The sequence below is a fragment of the Choloepus didactylus genome, chromosome 23 (assembly GCF_015220235.1).
Source record: "Choloepus didactylus isolate mChoDid1 chromosome 23, mChoDid1.pri, whole genome shotgun sequence".
In the NCBI taxonomy this organism is placed as follows: Eukaryota; Metazoa; Chordata; class Mammalia; order Pilosa; family Megalonychidae; genus Choloepus; species Choloepus didactylus.
In genome coordinates this window covers 19,797,862-19,822,282 of record NC_051329.1, presented here as the reverse complement: position 1 = coordinate 19,822,282, position 24,421 = coordinate 19,797,862, and the positions used below count along the sequence as shown (strand labels likewise).

Below are 24,421 nucleotides of genomic sequence, written 5' to 3'. Positions count from 1 at the left end.
CAAAGATCTTAGACCAACTCTCATAAACCAGATCAATGAATGAAAGGAAAACATGAACAAAGAATTAAAGGAAATCAGCAAAACACTATATGAACAAAATGAGAATTTCAATAATGAGATAAAAATTATAAAGAAGAAACAAACGGAAATTCTGATACTCAAAAGTACAACAACTGAAGTGAAAAATTCAATAGAGGGGTACAAGAGCCAATTGGAGAAGGCAGAAGAAAATACCGATGAACTCGAAGAACAAACAATTGAAATTTTTCGGATTGAGGAGCAGATAGAAAAAAGAATGAAAAAGAAAATGAACAGAGCCTGAGGAACCCATGACAATACACACATCATAGGAGTCCCAGAAGGAGAAGCAAGAGATAAAGGGCCAGAAAAAAAATTTCTGGAGAAAAAATAGCAGAAAACTTCCCAAATCTGATGAAAGATAGAAATATACAAATCCAAGATGCTCCATGTACTCCAAGCATGAAGAACCCAAACAGATCTACACTGAGACATGTTATGATCAAACTGTCTAATGCCAAGGACAAAGACAGAATCTTAAACACAGCAGTAAAGGCAGTGCTCAGAGGGAAAGATATAGCCATGAATGTCTATATTTTAAAAAAAAAAGATTTCAAATGAATAACCTAACCTAGAAAAACAAGAGAAAAGTAAACTCAAAGTTAGCAGAATAAAGGAAATACTTAATATTGGAGTTGAGATAAATGAACCGGAGAACACAAAACAATTGAGAAAATAAAACAAAACTTGGTTCTTTGAAATATCAATAAAATTGACAAACTTTTAGCTAGACTGACAAAGAAAAAAAGAGAAAAGATGCAAATAACTAAAATCAGAAAGGAAAATGGTGGTATCACTGCTGATCTTACAGAAATAAAAAGGATTGTTGGAGAATATTATGAATAATCATATGCCAACTGTGCCATTTTGAAACTGTTATGGGCCCCAGAAGAGCCATGATTTTTTAATCCAATCTTATTGGATGGAACATTTGATTGAGTGTCTCCATGGAGATGTGACTCACCCAACTGTGGGTGAGACCTTTGATTAAATTATTTTTATGGAGATGTGATCCTGCCCATTCTGGGAGGGTCTTAATTAGATCACTGAAATCCTTTAAGAGAGCTCACAGAAACAAGGAGCTAAGAGAAGCTGAGAGAGACATTTTGGAAAGAAGCTAAGATATATAACCCAGTATTTCCCCTGGGGAGAAGCTAAGAGCCAACACAAACCCAGATGCTTGGACATGCTGGGAGATGCAGACAGAAGGACATTTGGAGATGCTCAGCTAAGAGATGAAGCCCAGAGTTTGCCCCAGAGAAACTAAGAGAAGACCTCTAGATGCTTAGAGAGAAATACCCCAGAAAAACCAAGCAGAGAGCTGAGAGATGCTGAGAGACAGAAGCCCAGAGACATTTTGAAGAAAGCCATTTTGAAACACAACCCAGGAGCAAAGGACCAGCAGATGCCAGCCACGTGCCTTCCCAGCTGACAGAGGTGTTCCTGACACCATTGGCCTTTCTTTAGTGAAGGTATCCTCTTGTTGATGCCTTAGTTTGGACACTTTTATGGCCTTGGAACTATAAATTTGTAACCAAATAAATCCCCTTTATAAAAGCCAATCCATTTCTGTATAATGGCAGCTTTAAGCAAATCAGAACACCAACAAACTAGATAATTCTAGAAGAAATTGAAAAATTCCTAAAAATACATCAATTACCCAAATTGATACAAGAATAAATAGAAAACATCAACGAATCTATAGCAAGTCCAGAGTTTGAATCAATAATAAAAAAAACCTTCCACCAAAGAAAATCCCAGGACAAGATGGCTTCACTGGTGAATTCTATTAAACATTTAAAGAGGAATTAATACCAATCCTTCCCATACTTTTCCAAAGAATTCAGAAGAGGAACACTTCCTGATTCACAACTCTGATATCAAACCCTGGTAAAGACATCAAAAGAAATGAAAATTACAGACCAATTTCCCTTATGAATATATATGCAAAAATACCTAACAAAATACCAGCAAGCTGAATCCAATGACACATTAAAAAAAATTACACACCATGAGCAAGTGGGATTCATCCCAGGAATGCAAGTGTGGTTCAACATATGAAAATCAATCTATTGAATAAAGTACGTAAATAGAATGAAGGAAAAAAAACATGATTATTTCAATAGATGCAGAAAAGGCATTTGACAAAATCCAACAACCTTTCTGATAAAACACTCAGAAAAGTAGGAATAGAAGAGAACTTTCTCAACATGATAAAGGCCAATTACGAAAAACCCACAGCTAACGTCATACTCAAGGGTGAAAGACTTAAAGCTTTCCCCCTAAAATCAATGAGACAAGGATGCCTACTTTCACCACTACTATTCAATATTACACTACAAGTTCTTGCCAGAACAATCTCACAAAGAAAAGAAATAAAAGGTATCCACAATTGTAAAGGAAGAAGCAAAACCATCTCTATTTGCAGAAAACATGATCTTTATGTAAAAAAAATACCCAAAGGAATCCACAAGAAAAGTATAAGAGCTAACAAATGAATACAGCAAAATGGCAGCATACAAGCTCAAGACACACACTACACACAAAATTGTGTTCCTACATATTAGCAATAAAGAATGAGAAGAGGAAATTAAGGAAACTATTCTATTTACAATAGGATCTAAAAGAATAAAATGTCTAGGAAAAAATTTAACTAAGGATACCAAAGGCTTGTATGCTGAATCTACAAATCACTGCTGGAAGAAATTAAAGAAGACCTAAGTAAACGGCTAGAAATCATAGATTGGAAGAGTTAACATTGTTAATATGTCAATATTACCCAAAGCAATATACAAATTCAATGCATTCCCTATTAAAATTCCAGCAGTCTTTGCCAATTTAGTGGGCCGAGCCCTCGATCTGGGGGCCTTCCCCTGTGAGGCTAGTTGCTGCAAAGGAGAGGCTAAGCCCACTTATGACTGTGCCTAGGAATCACCCCCAGAGAGCCTCTTTGATGCTCAGATGTGGCCCTCTCTCTCTCTAAGCCCACTCAGCAGGTGAACTCACTGCCCTCCCTACTACATGGGACATGACTCCCAGGGTGTGAATCCCCCTGGCAATGTGGGAAATGACTCTGAGAGATGAGACTGGACCCAGCACTGTGGGATTGAGAGGATCTTCTTGACCAAAAGGGGGAAGAGAGATGAAACAAAATAAGGTTCCAGTGGCTGAGAGATTTCAAATGGAGTTGAGAGGTCACTCTGGAGGGTATTCTTACATATTCTTATATAGATACCACCTTTCAGTCTTTAGTGTGCTGAAATGGCTAGAGAGAAATATCTGAAGCTGTCAAACTGCAACCCAGTGACCGTGATTCTTGAAGATGATTGTATGACTATGTAGACTGCAAAGTGTGACTGTGAAAACCTTGTGGCTTTCACTCCCTTTATCCAGTGTATGGACAGATAAGTGGAAAAATGGGGACAAAAATTAGAAGAAGAATAGGGTGAGATGAGGGGACAGAAAGATTTAGATGTTCTTTTTGGCTTTTATTTTTATTTTGGAGTAAGGAAAAGGTTCAAAAATTTATTCTGGTGATGAATGCACAACTATATGATGGTGCTGTGAATGACTGTACACTGTGGATGACTGTAGGGTGTGTGAATATATCTCAATTAAACTATATTTTAAAAAAGTAAATGAACAATGAGGGGAGGAGGGGAATGGGATCTTTTGGATGTTCTTTTTTATTGTAATTTTAATTTTATTTTTTGAAGTAATGAAAATGTTCAAAGTTTGATTGTGGTGATGAAAGTACAACTATATGATGACACTGTGAACAACTGATTGTACACTTTGAATGACTGGATGGTATGTGATTCTATCTCAATAAAATTGCAGTAAAAAAACACATATGTTAGAATGAAAAAAAAATTCCAGCAGTCTTCTCTGTAGAAATGGAGAAACGAATCTCCTCAATTTTTTTAGGAACTGCAAGCGGCCCTTAAAAGCCAAAACAATCTTTAAAAAGAAAAACAGGGTTGGAGGACTCACAATTCCTGATTTCAAATTGTATTACAAAGCAACAATAATCAAGAGTGTGGTACTGGCACAGAGATGGGCAAAAAGATTAGTGGAGCAGAATTCAAAATCCAGAAATAGACACATACATCTATCGCCAACTGATTTTTTTCAATGCAATTTTACTGAGATATACTCACACACCAGATAATCCATCTAAAGTATACAATCAGTGGCACACGGTATCATCATATGGTTGTGCACGCATCACCACAATCAATTTTCAAGCATTTTCATTACTCCAAAATAAAGAAAAAAATTTTTTATTTAAAAAGGAGAAAAATAAATAAAAAAAAACAACCAAACAATCCCATACCCCTTATTCCTCCTATTATTTATATATTTTTGTCATTATTTTATTACTCATCTGCCCATACACTGGCTAAAGGGAGTGTCAGGCACCAGATTTTCATTATCACATGGTCACACGACAAAAGCCATATAGTTATATGATTATCATCAAGAATCAAGTCTACTGGATTACCGTTCAACATATTCAGGTATTTCCTTTTAGCTATTCTAAGACACTAGAAACTGAAAAGGAATATCTATATAATGCATAAGAATAACCTTCAGATTGACCTCTTGACTTTGAGATCTCTCAGTCACTGAAACTGTATTTTGTTTCATTTCTTTTCCCCCTTTTGGTCAAGACGGCATTCTCAATCTCAAGATGCCAGGGCCAGGCTCATCCCTGGGAGTCATGTCCCTCATTGCCAGGGAGACTTACACCCCTTGGAGTTATGTCCCACGTAGCGGGGAGGTTACTGAGTTTATTTGCATGGCCAATTGATTTTTGTCAAAGGTGCTAAGCATATGTAGTGGGAGAAAATAGTCTGTTCTATAAATGGTGTTGGGAAAACTGGATATTCACATGCAGAAGAATGAAGTTAGGCCTTACCTCACATCATATAAAAAATTCAACTCAAAAGAAATCAATACCTAGATATAAAAGCTAAAATTATAAAACTCTTAAAAGATAAATTGGGAAAAATCTTCATGATCTTGGATTTGGAAATGGATTCTTAGAAGTGACACCAAAAGTGTTAAGCTCGGAGCCGTTCAAGAATCCACACAATGCAGCGAGTCAAAGTTTAAGTATAAAGTTTAAGATTTATTAGAGAAAGAAAGCAAGTGGGGGCCAGCAGAAAAGAAGAAAAAAGATAATGGCTCCCGCTCTCTATCTGAAAGCAGCATTTTTTAACGAAAAAAGGAACCCACGTTGGGTAGGGTGTCTGCTGTGATGTTCTGTGCCTCGATTGGGTGAATGCTTATCTAGTTTTGAGCTGATTGGTTGGTAGGATTCTGAGACAATATTCTTTTTAGCAAAGCAGCTGCATTATCTAACTAGGGAGAGCAGGCCTTTTTGGTTGTTTATTTTATGGGCATCTCTGACCTTGCCTTACTCGCCTTTCAGGGGCCACTGTGGCTGGAACAGCCTTGAACAGCTTTGAACAGTCTTTATTCTTTAGTTTATGGGGCACCTGTTTTCTGTGAGATAAGCTGTGGGGCCCCTGGGTTAGAAACTCCTTCTACATATTAGTTTCTTCTTCTGGGATCTAACATTCCTGCTTTTTGCTTTTAATAAAATTGGCACAAGTCTGGGCTGTATTAGGGTTAAGGCTTTAACTTAGCTCAAGGCAACTTTTTGCAGGGGGCTGGGGCATCGTTTTTTCTCTTTGACTGCTTCTGGCTGGGCAGGGTCGTAGTTGGGGATAGTTGCCTTGAACTAAGCTTTAGCATTATTAAATTGATGTCTGGATATCTTTTGCTGGAACCGGCTGGTAGCAAGGCCCTCCCTGCGGCAGGAGCAGACCTTCAAATCTTTGTTGTAGCAGGAGCATGTTTTCCGAATTTTGCTGGTAAGTTACGGCTGCTATTGACCTATTCATAAATTTAATTAGACATTGTAAGAGGCAAGGAGCAAAAAGAAAAATTAATATAAGGTTAATTAATGGCCCAATAAGGGGGAGTAGAATAGCTCGTACAGGCGTGGAGAAGAATGAAAGAAAATTTGATAGAAAGTTTTTTAACTAGGTAGAAGAGAGAAAGCTGTTTGGTTAGCATTCTCTTGTTATTTTTAGTTTTTTTCTTATTTAGGCTTGCTTTTTAAGGTTTTGATTATGAGACTATATGGTTATATCCCTCATATTTTACCATTGGCAATGCTGGGAAAGTTCTTGGGAGTAGAGAATAAGTTTTTGTTGTTGAGATTAGAGCAACAGCAAGTTATGTTAACAAGGGCCTTTTATGGTTAGAATAATAAAGCTGCTTGAGTGAAGTAATTTTAATAAACAGTTTTTTCTTTTTCTCTATTGGCTATTGAGGACTATATTAGCCATTTTCTAGCTACAGAATTATATTGAATACTTTGTATTTATTTAGCTTTTAAATTTTCCTTTTTTATGAGACTTTTTATTATTTTTAAGAAACAGTATCTTGTGAGCATCTCTTATAAAAGGGAAAGTAGGCGGAGGTTTTTTTCTTGTAACTGCTTTTTGCTGAGCAAGGGTGAAGAGGTTTTTATATTAATTTGGAAGATGTTTTGGACATAAACTCACAGATACAATATAGGCAATAATAAGATAAGCAAATGACAAACACAATAAAAACTATGGTAAAAAGTACAAGCAACAATAGAAGAACAGATAAATTTGATTTCATAAAAATTAAAAACTTTTGTGCATTGGAGGAAATTATCAAGAAAGTGAAAAGACAGCTTACAGAATGGGAGAAAACAGTCTCACACCATATATCAGATAAGGGCTTAATATCCAGAATATATAAAGAATGCCTACAACTCAACAAAATGACAACAACCCAATTTAAGAATGGGCAAAGGACTCAAATAGACATTTTTCCAAAGAAGATATACAAATGGCCAATAAACACAGGAAAAGATGCTCAACATCATTAGCCATTGAGGAAATGCATATTAAAACTGCAATGAGATACCACTTCACATCCATGAGGATGGCTTTATTTTTTTAAAAAAATGGAAAATAACAAGTATTGGAGAGTATGTGGAAGAATTGGAGCTCTGGTGCACTGTTGGTGGAAATGTAAAATGGTGCAGCCACTGTGGAAAGCAATATGGTGGTTCTTTTAAAAGTCAGGTATATACCCAAAGAGAATGAAAACAGGGTCACAAACAGATACTAATACACCAATGTTTACAGAAGCATTATTCACAATGACTGCAAGCTGGAAACAACCCAGTTATTCACAATGGCCGAAAGCTGGAAACAACCCAATAAAATTTGTTCATTTGCCATCAACAAATGAATGGATAAACAAAATGTGCTACATACATACCAAAACAGACTATTATTTGGCCATAAGAATGAAGTTATGAGTCTTGCTGCAACATGGAAGAAGCTTGAAAACATTATTCCCAGTGAAACAAGTAAAAAAATATATGGACAAAAATCATATGATACCACTTTTAAAAGATGACTACAAATTGCAAATTTGCCAAGATAGAAAGCAGATTAGAGATTACAGGTGGGAGGGGCGGAGAGGAGAAGTGTTTGTCCAAATTTTTTTTTTTAATTAAAAGAAAAAAGGAATAAATAAAATAGAAAAAAAAAAAAAACGGTAATGACCTCAATTTCCATCAGTAGAGGAATGGCTGTATAAATTATGGTACATTTATACCATGGAATACTTAGTCGGTATTAGAAAGAATAAGTAGAGGTACATGTTCTACCATAGAAAAATGTTTCAGGTACAGTGTTAGACATAAAAGCAAGGTGTGTAATGATTTTGTAATATCATCTCATTTCCTTAAAGACATAAAAGATAAATAGCATTTGTCAATATGCAAGAAAAATTCCAAAAGGGTACATAAGAATTTAACAGTAATTGCTTCTGGAGAGTGGAAACAGGAGGTAAGGAGACAATTTGGAGGAACTTAACTTTTCGCTTTATGCCCTTCGCTATTGTTTACATATTTTACATCTAAATGTACTGACATAGAAAAATTTCCACTATATTTTCTTTAGTGAAAAAAAACAAATTTCAGCGTAATATCTACACTACTGATCCGTTTATGAAAACAAATTATATGTATGTGTATGCATGCATATGAAAAAGAAAAGGATGGAGAAGTTAATCTCTTAGGCCCTTTTACCTCTCACGTTTGAAGACCCCCAATTCAATTCACGGCAGTGGCGACCCGTGTCTGGGAACTACCATCCCCACAACTCCCAATACGGAGTCCTCCGGTCTCACGTGGAGTCGTAAAAGAGCGTATTTCATGGCGTGGCTCCCCACAATCCTTTACGGTGGCTCAAGATGGCGGCGCCCAGTGGCTCCATGAGCGATTCAGAAAGCAGCAGCAGCAGTGGCGAAGAGGAGGAGTTGGCGCGTTGCCGCGAAGCGTCGATGCCGGCTTGGGGCTTGGAGCAGAGACCCAGGGGGCTGGAGTTGCCAAAAGCCGGTAGGAGGCTGTGCTCAGGGAGGGTGGCCAAGGGGCATGGGCGTTCCTCCAAGAGAGCTTAAGGGACTGACTGGACTTCAAATTTAAAGCGCTGGCAGGTACAGCTGCGAGTGTTGTTCCACTGTCCTAGTCGTGGAGACTGAGGCGTCTAAATGTTTCTTGAATCTGCTTCCTTCGCTCCATCCTCACTGCCATCACCTCGCTGCGACATCTCCCTCCCTGGACTCTCGCATCCAGGTTTTCCCCGCCTCCAACACTTTTTCCACTTCCTGGGACGGACAGTGAGCTATTTCTGACCGGCAGCTCTCTCACCATGCTATTCCTCGGCTTGAAACCCTTCCGTGATTCCCTGTTGCCCTGGGAATAAACCCAAAGCCCCTAAACATAGCAGTGCTTAAACGTCAGTGAATTTGGAAAGAAAAAAAAAAATTGCATCTTTTTACTTTCAATAATCTCTAATTGATATTTGGCATTGCCTTCCACCTTTTATGTGCACAACAAACCACAGTAGTTTTGGGAAAACCTGTTCCTTTGTCCCAACATAGGCGACAGATTTTTCGTATCTCATTATAGTCGTGGCATATTATCAAAATATTTTAATCAGACAAAAATGGGAAAAATTATTTACACTCTTCTCTGCTTTGACATTACAGTAGTTTTTTTAGAACTGCCTTTAAATCTTATTGAACACATTAATACAAAATCACATATATTAATGTCACAAATTTTGCTTACTGTTATAATGATACACCTGAATTTCAGTATCATTGGCTTCTTTGAAATGCTATATGTTTTATTTTATGCACTTTAAGAAATTATTCTGAGAAGGGATCCAGGCTTTGGAATGCCCAAGGAGGCCATGGCAAAGCAAGGTTAAGAATACCTGCATTTGTTTAAAGGATTTACAAGCCTAAGCTTCTTGGTGATCCATTCCCTGCCTGACTCTCCCTTCCTGCTCTCCTGCCACACTATGCCTTCACTTCTAGGCACCATAACTCTGCAGTGTTCTCTGCAGTCTCTGGATATAGACTGGCCTTTCCATCGCCATCACTCACTGGCAATGAGAACTTGGACAACGTACTTAAATCTCTCTGTACCTAAGTTTCCCCATCTGTAAAGTGAAGATAGCGGTAGTACCTATTCCATAGATTGAGAAGTAACTGAGATGATGCATCTACAGTGCTTGATACATATTAAAGGCCAAATAAATGGTGTCAGTTATGTGATTGGTCTCTCTGTGAAGACTGCTTTCCCCCTCCCACCCATCTCCCACTCATCCTTTAATTCAGCTCAGACACCATCTCTTGTGAAGCTTTCTCAGTCCTCCAAGTCTGGGTTAGATACCTTCTCTGTGCCACCATCATACTTTGTGTGATTCCCTTCATAGATAGCACTTTTCTCTTGTCTTGTTTCTCTTTTTCCCTTTCATCCCTGCATCTTCAAAACCTTGAGTCAACCCTGGCCCATGCTGACTCCACAGATATTTATTGAGGAAGCCTTCATGAAGGCTGGGATCTTCCCTGTCCCTTCACTGTGGTCTCCCAGGGCCTTAGCACAGTGCTCAGGAAATAATTTTTTGAATGAATGAACTCATCTGAAAGGCACCTTTCTAATGAGTGAGGGGGTTGGGACTCCAGCCAGACTCCCAGTTCAGTGCTTTGACAGAATGGATTCCTACATGGCAGCAGAAGGAGGACTTCCCTTGAAGTGCCAGCTCTGATGCTGGTCCCGGACAAGTAATATAACTCCTCATTTGTAAGATTTTTCCTCATCTGTAAAATGTCTGACTTCTAAGGTTTTTGTGAGGCTCAAAGATGGACATACTTTGAGCAACATATGAAGAGATGTACACTTGATAAATGGCACCCAATGTACCAGCTTTACAAGTCATTTTTTACTGATATCAGAAATCCCCTTCTGATCAAAGTAGATGCAGCTGCTGATAATAAGTGCTGTCACCTCTGGAGCTCCTATTGTGTGCCAGGCAAAATGCTGGACACTGGATCTACGTCCTTGGATAATTCTAATCATAACCAACACCATCAACTGAGTGCCATGTACCTATTCTAAATACTTTGCATTCATTGTCTGGTTGAATTTTTCCAGCAATATCACAAAGAAGGAATTATTAGCCCCATTTTACACATAGGAAAGCTAATGCTTATAACAGTGAGTTGAGTTGGCCAAGGTGCCCTGGTTTGTTAGTGACAGAACCAGGTGTATATCCAGATCTACCTGACTCCAGGCTCATCCTGTAAATTGGTGCTGCAGCAGTCCCAGTCACAGATAGGTGACTTTTGTTGGCAAAGCTCCCACCCTTTTGTCCAAGACAGAGTGGGAATGTTGATTACTGTTACCTCTAGATACAGCTCTTAAATCCGGCAATGAGGAACTGGTCACCGAGACCCCAAAACCACTTGTTCTTTCATCTAAGGGCAGCAATACAGTTTGGTTCATTTGTGCAACATTTATTTCACACCAAGACATTATGCCAGGAGCTAAGGATGCAAAGATGAAAGAGGCAGACCATGTACTCAAGTAGCTTACAAATCCAGTTAGGAGATGAACATGCATACAGAGTGTTCACAACAATATAAAACTTTATTAAGTCCTCACAATAACTCTGGAAGGTTTGTAATCTTATGCCCATTTTACAGATGAGGAAAACAAAGGCTCATGGAGGTACAATGACTTGCCCAAGGTCAAACTGCTTATTGGTGGCAGAGCCAGGACTCAGATGAGCTCTGTCTTCCTCTTGGATCTAAGACTGTTTCTGTACCAGGACAGTACCTCAAATCCATTGTTCTGTGATCATGACAGAGGAGGTACTCTTCTTCCACATGTGATTATGTGCTCAAGAAGAAGAACCAGGTGTTATCCAATTCCAGGGACAATGGGCACTTTGCATTCTGTTACTGTTATCCACAGCACATTGACATAGAACACAGTGTGAACAGTGCCCCCTGGAATTGGGCTTAGAGTTACCAAGCATCCATTTTGTTCAGTTGGCCCCTTATATGCACAGGTACATTTTGCCCAGTTACTCAAGTCCAAAACCTCGGAGCCATCTTTCATTCATCTCTCTACCCTCCATCCAGTCCCTCAGCAAATCCCATTGACTCCATCTTCAAAATACATATATCCAGAGTCCAACCACTTTTTACTGCCTGCATTATTGCAGGGGTCTCCCTGCTTCTGGCCTTGCCCTGCTGCAATCTATCGCCATGCAGCAGCCAGAGGGATTCTGTAAAAACTGAAGTCAGCTTATGTTCCTCCTCTGCTCAGAATCCTCATCTTCAAAGTCCAAGTCCTTGCATTGGTCTACCAGGCCCTTCATGATTTAGCTGCCATGAGTTCTCCATCTCAGCTGCTGCCCCAGCGCTCCAGCCACGCCATTCTCATTGCTGATCCTAAAATATACCAGACAGGCTCCTGCCTCAGGACCTTTGCAGGGTCTTTTCTCTGCCTAGAATGCTCTTCCCCAGATATCCACTTGACTCACGCATTCACCGCCCTCAAATCTCTGTTCAAATGTTATCAGCAAAGCACTCCCTGCCCACTCTTATAAAATGATACTCCACACAGCACTCCCCACTTCTTCCTCCTGGTTCCCCCCCCCCCGTGGATAATTATCATTATCTAATTTTTTATTTTACTTCTGTGTGTTTATCTATCTTCACCAACTAGATTGAATGGAAGCTCCAGGAGGGCAGGGATGTTTGTCTAGTTTGTTCAGCAACCAAAACAACACTGGGTAATATTAGGCATTCAGTATTTTGTTGAGTGAATGACCACCAGGTCAAGTGTCCCCAACATTTTGGTTTGAAATGTGTGATTGATATAACTGAACTACCTTCTCTCTCATCCACAGCACTTAGCACACAACCAGGCACATAGTAGGCACTCAATAAATTCTGGAATCAAATTACAGTTAGAAACTTGATACCTGTACTTCTTTTTTTTTTTTTAATTTTATTTTGAAATAAATTCAGACTTACAGGAACAGTTGCAAAAACAATACAAACCCCATACACAGAACTCCAACATACCCTGACCCCCCTCCCCTGCTACCCTGATCCACCAACTTTAACATCCTGTCACACCGTTTCTTTCTTTCCCTCCTTCCCTCCCTCCCTCTATCATCTATTGTTCTGTCTTCTGAACATATGAGAGCAAGCTGCACACATCCTTGAACAAACAGTATAATTCACATATACATTGCCCATGAACAAGAACATTCTTTTATGCATTCCCATTAAGCGCAGCTAAGAAGTTCAAGAAATTCAACATTGATACAAAGCTTACATTCTATATTTCCTTTTTTTCCTTTCTTATGTCCCAAGTGTGTCCCTTTGAGACCCCTCTCCTCCATCCTCAGATCTCTTCCAGGATCATCCTTGGCATTTGTCATTATCTATTTAGACAGTCTTTTTTTTTTTTTTCCAATTGTGGAAACACACATACAGCCTAAATCTTCCCATTCCAACCCGTCCTTAGCATTCCGTTAGTGGGATTAATTACATTTAGAATGTTGCAATGCTATTACCTTCCCACCATCCATTATTAGAAATTTCCCTTCACCCTGAACAGAAACCCTACACTCATTTCTTAACTCCCCATTGCCCCTTCCCCCACTTCTCGTAACCCATACTCTACTTTTCATCTCTATGGTCATATTCTCTGATACTTTCTTTGTGTTTACCATGGGGCTTAAATTTAACCTCTTAAATCTATAACAATCTTGTTTTTCTTTGATACCAACTTAACTTCAATAGGACACATAAACTATGTTCCTATACTCCTCCATTCCCCCACCTTTATGTAGTTCTTGTCAAAAGTTATATATTTTACATTGAGTCCAAAACCATTGATTTATCATTACAGTTTATGTATTTTATATCCTATAGGAAGTAAATAGTGGAGTTACAAATCAAAAATACAGTAATATTGGTATTTATATTTACCATATGATCTTTACTGGAAATCTTTATTTCTTCATGTGGTTTCAGTCAATTGTTTAGTGTCCTTTCCTTTCCACCTGCTCAATTCCCTTTAGCATTTCTTATAGGACTGATCTACTGGTGATGAAGTCCCTCAGCTTTTGATTATCTGGGAATGTTTTCATCTCCCCCTCATTTTTACCCTCCAGGTATTTGTGAATTTTCTAAGTCTCTGATGGTTATTGACTTCTATTTGTATTCCATTGTAGTCAGAGAATGTGCTTTGAATAAATTCAATTTTTTTAAAAATTTATTGAGGCTTGTTTTATGTCCCAGCATATGGTCTAATCTGGAGAAAGATCCGTGATCACTAGAGAAGAATGTGTGTCCTGGTGATTTGGGATGTAATGTTCTATATATGTCTGTTAAATTTCTCTATATCTCTCCCTCCTTTCTTTGTTTCTCTGTCGGTAGGGCTCCTTTAGTATCTGAAGTAGGGCAGGTCTTTTATTAGCAAAATCTCTCAGCATTTGTTTGTCTGTGAAAAATGTAAGCTCTCCCTCAAATTTGAAGGAGAGCTTTGCTGGATAAAGTATTCTTGGTTGGAAATTATTCTCTCTCAGAATTTTAAATATGTCATGCCACTGCCTTTTCTCCTCCATGGTGGCCGCTGAGTAGTCACTACTTAGTCTTACGTTGTTTCCTTTGTATGTGGTGAATTGCTTTTCTCTTGCTGCTTTCAGAACTTGCTCCTTCTCTTCAGTATTTGAGAGTCTGATCAGAATATGTCTTGGAGTGGGTTTATTTGGATTTATTCTATTTGGAGTTCAATGGCATTTATGCTTTGTGTATTTATATTGTGTAGAAGGTTTGGGAAGTTTTCCCAACAATTTCTTTGAATACTCTTTCTAGACCTTCACCCTTCTCTTCCCCTTCTGGGACACCAGTGATTTTTAAATTTGGACGTTTTGTTTTATCTGTCATATCCCTGAGATCCATTTTGATTTTTTTCCCCATTCTTTCTTTTGTTCTTTCATTTTCTGTTCTGTGGTCCTCGAGGAGGCTGAGTCATTGTTCAGCTTCCTCTAATCTTGTATTATGAGTATCCAGAGTCTTTTTAATTTGGTCAACAGTTTCTTTTATTTCCATAAGATCTTCTATTTTTTAATTTACTCTTGCAATGTCTTCTTTGTGCTCTTCTAGGGTCTTCTTTATGTCCTTTATATCCTGTGCCATGCTCTTCTTCATGTCTGTTATATCCTGTGCCATGCTCTCGTTGTTTGTCCTTAATTCTTTGATTAATTGTGCCAAGTACTGTGTCTCTTCTGATCTTTTGATTCGGGTGTTTTGGTTTGGGTTCTCCATATCATCTGGTTTTATCATATGCTTTAAGATTTTCTGTTGTTTTTGGCCTCTTGGCATTTGCTTTACTTCATAGGGTTCTTTCTGGATATAAAAAATACCGATCTCTAATTTGTCAAATCTACAGCTTGGTGGCATACACTTTCTCTAACTAACCAGCACATGGCGACTGCAAGTCTCCTATTCCCCTCGTCAGTTCTCCCCAACTTTGTCTTTGTGGTGTGTCTTTGTGGTCTGATTCTTGTGGGGTTCAATTGGTGCAATAAGTTTGGGTGTGTTGTTGGTGCTGTCCGCCCTGAATGTGGGGTGTGTGTCTGAGCGGTTAGGGAGGCAGGGCAGCTTTAATAATCAAACCTCCCAGGTGTTCCTGGAGGTTTAAGGCTGTTGCAAGAGTCTAAGCCTTCATTTCAGTCTTGCCACAGATTGTCTCTGCCGCTGACCCACAAGTCCCTGGCATTTGCGTAAGGTTCCTGGGATTTCCGAGTGGGTCCCCCCCTCAGCCTTGCTTTTCCAGGACCTCTGCTGAGGGAAGGCTGTGCCCCGTCACAAGTGCGCGCCGGCCCTCCAGGGAAGCCCTGGGCTGCCAGGCCGTGCAGGGATGCTCCCAGCCCACGGCAAAGATGGCTGAATGGGCGTGTTAATCTCTCCCTCCTCGCACAGCTCCGCCTTCCCAGCTCTGGGACAACCAGCTGCGGGTGCCCCAAAGGCCACTGTCCATGGCTGATATTGTGGCGTGTGCGTGGTGCTGCGGGAAAAACTTCCCGTCACACTGGGTTTCTTGGTGCAGCTCTGGGCTGTGGATCAGGCCCAGGCAGGAGCGTCCCCCGCCCGCCGGGGAGATGGCTGTGAGGGGCGCAGTTTTTTCCTCCTTTTGGCTCCCCTCTGCCCCCCTGGCCCTAAGACAATCAGCAGTGGGCTATCCTCCACGCCAGACACCAAGACATTGGCACAGTCTGCTCCTGCTGTGCTTCACTGCATGGTTCTCACCGTCTTAACCACAACATCTCCCAGGTTTGTTTTTTTTTTAAAGGAACTAGTCTGTCTCCAAATGCCAACCAACAGTTTCCCCACACTGCAGCATGGCCGCCGGACTTTCAGTGAGCGAGCTCACTTGTTTCAGAATGCAGGCTCCCGGTTTCACCAAGTGCACGGTCCCTGTGGATTTAGCAGACCTTGTCTGGCTGGTGCATTGCTGGAACTGGTGTTCTGGGTCACTTTCTGGCTTTTATCTAGTATTTTTCACAGACGAGTTTTTTTGCCTTGTCTCACCTAGCCGCCATCTTAGGTTCTCTCTTGATACCTGTATTTAATGTAGTTACATAAATGAATATCCTTGTTCTTAGGAAATACTTGGAAGTATTAAATCTTCAAGGAACATGATATGTGCAACCTACTCTGAAATGTTTAGAAAATGATAGATAGAAGGAAAGAATGATAGAACAAATGTGGCAAAATGTTAAAAGTTGGTAAATCTGGGTATCTGAGCAGGGAGTATATTAAGAGTTCTCTGTACTGATTTTGTATTATTTTTGCAACTGTCCTATAAGTCTGAAATTATTTCAAAACTGTTATTTTTTTAAATTACAGTTAGACTTGCCTGTTCAACATGGTGATAAAGAGGGGGGCTCCTTGTCCCAAGTCTTCCACTAAGTTGCTGTTGGACTCTGCCCAAGTTATTTTACATTTCCTTGCCTCTGTTTTCTCTCTCATGGGTTGTTGGGAAGTTTCAATGAGTCGTATGTGTGAATCGCTTGAGCCTGGCACCCATCAGACGTTGTTTTTGCCGTCGTTTTCTATGTAAATGCCCTGATTTTCATTATTCCCACAGGTGCTGTAAATAACCAGTTGCCAACCATCCAGCCAAGCCTCAGGTACTGTGCACCTTGGGTTCCAGTTTCATTTATCCATTCAGCAAATATTGATCCCCTGCTATGTGCCAGGGGCTAGATTAGTCCGTGGTCTCCTGGGGGTAGCCTGTGAGCTGGCAGGAAGTGAGGTCCTTTTGTATGCATTGTAGGTGTAAGGTGGATGAGCACGAACAAGATGGGAATGAGCTACAGACCACCCCTGAATTCCGAGCCCACGTAGCCAAGAAGCTGGGCGCCCTGCTGGACAGGTAACCAAAAATATCTCTTCTCTTGCCCTGCCCTTGGTAATATGAACAGTAAAGGCACACGTTGGCTGCCAGCTCATGGTGTGCCAGCAGGTAATGACGGGCACTTGGCCTACCTTATCTCACTGTGTTCATAAATCACCCCATCAGGTAGGTCCTATTATTATCCTGCTTCTCCATTTGGGGAAACAAGGGGAAATACTCGGCAAGGGGAAATACTTGCCTGAAGTTACAAAGAAGTAAGGGGCAAAGCTGGGATTCTAACCCAAGTGTGTCTGACCACAAAGCCCATACTCCTAGCCTCTGTGTTATCTTGCTACCATGAGAATAAGAGAGGAACCTTGAGGGCTCATTCTCTCAAAGAGAGGGCAAGAATTATTTTTTCTTGAGTATTTCCTGTGTGCTAGGTACTTGTGCCAGTTACCTTTTTCATAGTTCCAGCACACGTTGAAAATACAGTGTAAAGATTGAAGTCAACATTCTTAACATAGGCATCAAAGAATTCTAACCCAAAGAGGGTCCAATAGCAAAGCAGTTTGAGAAATACTAGTCCTACATGCCCCATATGTCCTTGGAGGTTTAAACTTGTAATAGTATATTCAGGTGCTGAGAATTCCTGCAGCATTTTCCAAACTCATTTGGCCAAAGTGCCTTTGTTTCATAGAAGATGGGTCGGCATACCACAGAACATTCTGGTCTAGCTCCCTTCCTGATTGGCAGGGCCCTAGCAGGTTTTAAAACAGAGATGAGGATGGCAAGGCCACAGTCCCACAATGTGAAGTAGACCTCTCAAAGGACAAACAACACTCCCACAGTATAAACCAAGCGCTCCCCTGAGACAGACTGTTGGGCAGACCCGGTAGGCGTTAGTGGCAGTCCCTCAATCTGACCTGCAGGAGTGTAGTCTTTCCTTCATGACTTTGGCCTCAAGGTGAACAAGGTCTGTTTGGCATTGCAGTGAGCCTCCTCAGGATATTTCCCCAGGTGGACAGCAGAATGCTGGGCCGCCAGGGTCGGGCTGTTACCTGCAGTCTTTCCATATCTCTCTCCAGAAGCCTAAATGACACCCCACTTGGTCCATTGCATTAGAGCAGGGTGTCTACCCCAGCACTGCTGACATTTGGGACTGGATGATTCTTAGTGGTGGAGCCGTCCTGTGTATTGGAGGATGTTTAACAGCATCCCTGGCCTCTACCCACTTCCTGACACCCCTTCCCGACAAGCTGTGACAACCCAAAATGTTTTCAGACTTGCTGCATGTCCCCTGAGGGATAGCAGCATCCTGGGTTGAAAACCACTGAGTTGTTCTTTACTCTCTTCCCCTAGTTTGCTTTTCCTGAACAAGCTTTAAGGGATACCCTTGGCATGTACGGAAGGAGTTTGGAGAAAGCACCCAAGGCATTGTTGTGTTTATAGCAAGGACAATGTCAAGAACATTGGTCTGTGCACTGCACAGTAATGTCTCCATCAGTGTTCACATGAGACATGCTCCTGGTCTCAGCATGTCTCCTGGGTCCTTCTCTGCTTTAAGTGAGACATTATTTATTTTAATGTTAGAGGTCCTGTGAAGCTTGTTCCTGATCTCGACAACAGTAATCATCTTGATAACAGTAATAAATGTCACCCATTTATTAAGCAACTGCTTGTGGCCAGGCTCTGTGCTAAGTGCTTGATATCCATTATCTCATTTAATCTTCATGACAACCATAAGAGGTAGGGACCATTAACATGCCCATTGTATGGATGAGAAGTAGAGGCTCAGAGAAGTAGAGTCACTTGCCAAAGGGGACACAGCTAGTAAGTGACAAAGCCAGGATTCAAACCCAGGGCTCTGATATCTGATGAAGGTCAATGGATTGTATCAATGTCAGTTTTCTGATTGTGGTATTGCACTATAGTTATACACAATGTTACCATTGGGAGAAACTGGGTGAAAGATATAAGGGATCTCTGCATGTCAATCTATAATTATCTCAAATTTTTTTTAAAAATTGGAAACTTAAAAAACAGCCAACCAAAAACATAGGTCTTTTCAATTAGTGATATGAATGAAGCAGGTCTGGTTAAGACCAGGGCAAGCCAGACCAAAGAATAAAGGTTGAAACTGATTGTGTTTTAAAACTTCAACTTTCATATGAGACTGTGCCGGTTTGAATGTATTATGTCCCCCAGAAAAAGCCATATTCTTTGGTGCAATCTTGTGGGGCAGACAGAATAGTGGGGATTAGGTTGGAGTGTTTGGATTAGGTTGTTTGCATGGAGATGTGCCCCACCCAGCTGTGGGAGGTGACTCTGGTGGGATACTCCCATGGAGGTGTGGCCCCACCCATTCAGGGTGGGCCTTGATCAGGGGAGCCATATAAATATGCTGACTCAAAGAGACTGAATGGAGTGCAGCTGTGAGTGATGTTATTTGAAGAGGAGCAAGCTTGCTAGAGAGGAATGTCCTGGGAGAAGCCATTTTGAAACCAGAACTTTGGAGCAGACGCCAGCCACGTGCCTTCCCAGCTAACAGAGGTTTTCCGGACGCCATTTGCCATCCTCCAGTGAAGGTACCTGATTACTGATGTGTTACCTTGGACACTTTATGGCCTTAAGACTGTAACTGTATAGCCAAATAAACCTCCTTTTTATAAAAGCCAGTCCATCTCTGGTGTTTTGCATTCCTCAGCATTAGCAAACTAAAACAGAGACCAAGGGAATAGGTATCTATTTGGTACAGGATCTAAATTTTCTAAACGGTACAACTCTACAGTCGATTTGTTCAAACACCACAATTGCATGGGACTTTGAATAGGAAGTGAGATACGGTAGGTTAGTATAGGCTGGAGTAAAATAGTGACACATCCTAGAGTAATTTGGGCAGATAATAAAAAATATATTTACAGCCTCCCCCTCCCCAGCCCCAAGGATCTGGGGGAAGGTGCGGATGTGTTGGACTCCTCACCTGGACTGGTGTTGATGTTGTCACAAACACTGGGACTGGCAGTTTGATGTGCTTAGCCCTCGAGCATGGGACTTGCCCTTATGAAGCTCATTACCACAAAGGAGAGTCTAAAGTTGTATGTAGTTGTGCCTAAGAGTCTCCCCCTGAGTACCTCTTTGTTGCTCAGATGTGGCCCTCTCTCTCTCTAACTGAGCCATCTCGACAGGTGAACTCGCTGCCCTCTCCCCTACGTGGGACCCGACTCCCAGGGGTGTAAATCTCCCTGGCAACGCAGAGTATGACTCCCAGGGATGAATGTGGACCCGGCATCGTGGGACTGAGAGTATCTTCTTGACCAAAAGGGGGATGCAAAATGAGATGAAATAGTTTCAGTGGCTGAGAGATTCCAAATGGAGTCGAGAGGTCACTCTGGTGGACATTCTTATGCACTATATAGATAACACCTCTTAGGCTTTAATGTATTGGAATAGCTAGAAGTAAATACCTGAAGCTACCAAACTCCAACCCAGCAGTCTGGACTCCTGAAGACAATTATATAATAATGTAGATTACAAGGGGTGACAGTGTGATTGTGAAGACCTTGTGGATCACACCCCCTTTAGCTAGTGTATGGATGAGTGGAGGAATGGGGATAAAAACTAAAGGACAAATGGGGTGGGATGGGGGGATGATTTGGGTGTTCTTTTTTCACTTCTATTTTTTATTCTTGTTCTGGTTCTTTCTGATGTAAGGAAAATGTTCAGAGATAGATTGTGGTGATGAACGCATAACTATGTTATCATACTGTGGACAGTGGATTGTATATCATGGATGATTGTATGGTGTGTGAATGTATTTCAATAAAACTGAATTTAATAAAAAAACAAACAAACAAACAAACAAACAAAAAAAACATAGGTCTTCCCCACTCTGGAAGCCGAACTCTGAATCACTCTCTAGACATGTTTCTCTTTTCATGCTTGCCACTAGGAAGCTCAGAGGAAAATGTGTGCGTGCTCTCTAGCAAGTGTCTAGGACTTCCTGATGACATTTCTGACTCTTTCTGTCCGTCCTGCCCTTGTTTTCTCTTTGTCCTATTTTAGGTTGTATTCACTTTGTTGTACTATGAATATCTTTAAAACTTCTTTCAATTCTTTCTGGAATACAGTGGAGTTTGAACAAATGAAACACCGCAGTTTGAGCTGGGAGGAGCTCTTCAGCATGTTATAGCTGTAGGGATTAGCATTCATATCAGGACAGTGATATGTGATAAGTGCACTTATCACATGCCTCATCCCCTCCACCTGATTTATTTTTTTTTAATTAAGAATTTTTGTTGTTGGTTACCCAAAGTCTCATCTTAAATCAACATCTCCTCTCTCCTTAGCTCCATTACCATCTCAGAAGTAGACAAGGAACCAACAAAGGCTAAGGTACAGGAAGCTCTCTCAGAGGATGATGGTGAGTAGTTACACTCTTCATAACCACTGTTGTTGGTTAAACGCTTATCATGTGCCTGGAGCTGGGCCATACAGTTTTGTAATATTATCTTTTTCATCCACTTTGCTCCTGCTCTAAGGCCGGTTTTACGATGATACCCCAAATTAGAAACAGGGAAACTGAGGCTCTGAGAAATGAAGTTGCTTGCTGGAGTTAACTTCATCTGTTTAATCCTGAACAGGAACTCTTGACCACCACACCCCACAGCCTTACCCGTCTTGAGTCTTTCTGTCCAACACCTGAGTCATTTGCCACATTGGGAGCTGCCTTGGGTAGGGGGCTCAACTGCTAACTTCTGTAACCCTGACTTCCGGAATCCTCTGGTCACTTCATTGACCAAATTTGGCAGCCGAAGCCCCTCAAACGCCTCATCCTCTGGTTCCAACAGGCATTACTGTGCCTCTGGTCATGCAGTGCATCACTTTGTAGTCAGACAACAATGATTGCTGGGTTGTTGCTGCTAAACTAGGTGCTCCTTGAGTGCAGAGACCGGACAGCTTCAGTACTTGGGTGAAAGATTGGCATGGAGGGGTGATGACTGTGACCCCTTGAATTTTAGGCTTCCGCCTCTTCTTCACATCCATCCCCAAAGGCTCTGAAAAGGAAGCTTCTCCCCAGCCCCGCGGAAAGCGACTGCCCTCCAGCTCCAGGTGAGATTTCACACCCTGTCCTCACATTCCCCCCTTTTAGCTCCTCTGTCCCAGCTGGTCCCCGAGAGCAGCCAAGCAGACTCCAGACAGGTCCAGGCCAACGAAGGGTCCATATTCAGTAGCTGGATAAGTACTGCATTCATTCCGGGGGACGAAGAGGTTCTGTTGGGGTCTGGGTTTGCGTGTTGGCTGCTTTTTGAGCACCCAGCTTGTGCCAAACACCTCACTCAGCACTCCATCATATTTGCCTCCTAGGACATCCCTCTGAGGCCTGGGCTTTGTTAAGATCCCCTTTTTGTAGACACAGAGGCTCAGAGAGGTTAAGTCACTTAATGAGGTCACACAGCTGGTAAGGAGGGAAGCCAGTATTTGAACTCCGGTCTGCCTCACTCACAAGCCTGAGCTCTTTCACTACCTCCTTCTGTGTCCTCTTTCTGCGGGCTTGGACAAGGGGAGGGCTATGAGAGGCTGTGGGCCCCAGCTTGGGACCCTGTCCTGACTGCAGCTGACCCAGACTGCCACCCCCTTGCAGCAGTGAAGATAGTGACGAGGAGTGGAAGCGGTGCCGGGAGGCAGCTGTGTCAGCGTCCGACATTCTCCGAGAGTCAGCCATCCACAGCACTGTCAAAGTGGTTAAAAAGGAAAAAAGGGAGAAAAAGAAACAGAGAAAGAAAGCCAAGAAGGAGGCCAGTGTCACATCAGCTACAGCCACCACCATCATAGGCAGGGCCACGGTCCAGGAGCAGGAAAAGGAGACGGCTGAGCTCAATGGGGACCAGATGTCACTTGGGACCAAAAAGAAGAAAAGGAAGAAAAAAACAAAGAGGACCAGTGAAGCTTCTCCATCACTGTCAGCAAAGAGTGCAGGAGCCGTGCCTGTAAACTGACCCCAGCCTGAGGTGCTCATTGTGGGCAAGACATTTCCTGCCTCTCTGAGTTCAGGGGCTTGGCTGGCAAGTCCAGACTCTGCCCAGGAGACCCTGATGATGATGGGGGCTTTGCCCAAGGGACAGGGAAATGCTGTGATTGCTGGGAGAGAAGCCTAAGCAATCCTGCCCCTGTCTGCTCCCACTGCAGGCTGGGGCAGGCCTATGGTACTAGAACTTTCCGTGACCTTGGGAAGAAGGAGGCTTAAAGTTATTCAAGGCTGATTGTCAAGTGGTAAAGCTCCCATCTCCCCCGCAGCACACTCCTGAGAGTGCTCTCTGTGGTGGGCAGGTAAAGGAAGACCTTTCTCCTTCCCCTTCATCTCCTCAGCCCCAGTGTGAAAACCAATCTTTAGAAAATGAAGGAAGCAGTCCCTGAGATGCCAATGCCCAGCGAGAGTTTTGTACTTCTCCCCCAGGCCATGTAGACTTGATATAATACTGTCTGAAAAAGGACAGAGAGATTTTTTTCCTCCCTAGCTTTCCAGAATTTTCTTTCTCCACATTTATGAATGTACCACACACAATCATGTCACTGAGCCAACCAGCTTGTCAAAAATAAATTGTGGTACCCAAAACTTAACAAAGTGATTTGGGTACTGCCTCTCCATCAATTTTGAGTCTCAATGAGGTCTTTTACGTGAGTATCGACATTTGTGGGATCCTGCCTGCCTGCACCCCCAAATACGGTGTTTCACTTCAGAGCTTCAAGACTTCAGGAAGCGTGGTGCTTGTGGCCTGGGTTTCATAACAACAGGCATGGTCTACAAGAAGGAGCGGAAGCTCAAGGTTAAGGTGAGATTCTGGCCTCGTCACCTTGCCCCAGTGATTCAGCAGAAGAGGGAAAACAAATTCAGGTTGTGAGAGTGTGTGCGCCGGAGCCCATGTCCTCAGACCCCTGTCCCACTGCAGGCTCCCTCTCTGCCTGCCCAGCCCCTCTCAGAGTGATTTGTGGACAAACAAGAAATTTCCAATACATTTCTCACTAGCTTTACTAAAAGTTAAATAAATGCACAGGCTCGCCCTGAGCTGGTCACAGGCTGCAGAAGCTGCTGGTTCTCCCCAGGCCCCTTCCTCAATCCCAGGGTGCACTTGGTCCACTGAGGACCAAGTTATCTGCATGTGCCCTAGGTTAGCAGCTGCTTTGTCTCTCCAGTGGTGCTCAGCACCTCAGGCTCCTCAGGGTGACCGGTGGACTGCCTGGGCCTCTCCCCAGCCCTCAGCCAGCTGGGCTCCCAGGTTCCTATCCACACAGACAGCTCCTCTTGCTGGGTTCACCTCTCTTCCTTCTGGACACTTCAGCTCTGTCCGCTGCCCAAGCCTTGCCACCTTCCTTAGCAGCTTCTCCCCTAAACAAGGGAACGGTCTGCAGGGCCCCGGGGCTGCTGCCCAGGGACCTGAACTCATCACCCGCCATGAAGGCCCCCACGGGAGCAAGGTGGACTTCCTAGCCCAGAGGCGTTCT

At 42.1% G+C, this 24,421-nt stretch overlaps 1 protein-coding gene across 2 annotated transcripts; it reads left to right on the top strand.

Moving 5' to 3' along the window:
* The first annotated feature begins 8,390 nt into the window (after positions 1 to 8,390).
* C23H12orf43 (chromosome 23 C12orf43 homolog) lies at positions 8,391 to 23,570 on the top strand. 2 transcript variants are annotated; one of them, XM_037816626.1, is made up of 6 exons: positions 8,391 to 8,539; positions 16,670 to 16,712; positions 16,859 to 16,957; positions 21,268 to 21,341; positions 21,940 to 22,030; positions 22,566 to 23,570. In XM_037816626.1, the coding sequence occupies exons 1-6, from the start codon at positions 8,395 to 8,397 to the stop codon at positions 22,915 to 22,917; spliced, it is 804 nt and encodes a 267-aa protein (XP_037672554.1). In that variant the 5' UTR covers positions 8,391 to 8,394; the 3' UTR covers positions 22,918 to 23,570. The 2 variants fall into 2 exon arrangements, with proteins under 2 accessions (XP_037672554.1, XP_037672553.1); XM_037816625.1 differs by having other exon boundaries at positions 22,563 to 23,570.
* Positions 23,571 to 24,421: the final 851 nt, after the last annotated feature.

Coding starts and splice junctions, on each gene's coding strand:
- C23H12orf43 (XM_037816625.1), top strand. CDS start 8,395: ATGGCGGCGCCCAGTGGCTCCATGAGCGATTCAGAAAGCAGCAGCAGC. Junction 16,958..21,267: donor CTGGGCGCCCTGCTGGACAG/GTAACCAAAAAT, acceptor CTCTCTCCTTAG/CTCCATTACCATCTCAGAAG. Junction 22,031..22,562: donor CGACTGCCCTCCAGCTCCAG/GTGAGATTTCAC, acceptor ACCCCCTTGCAG/CAGTGAAGATAGTGACGAGG.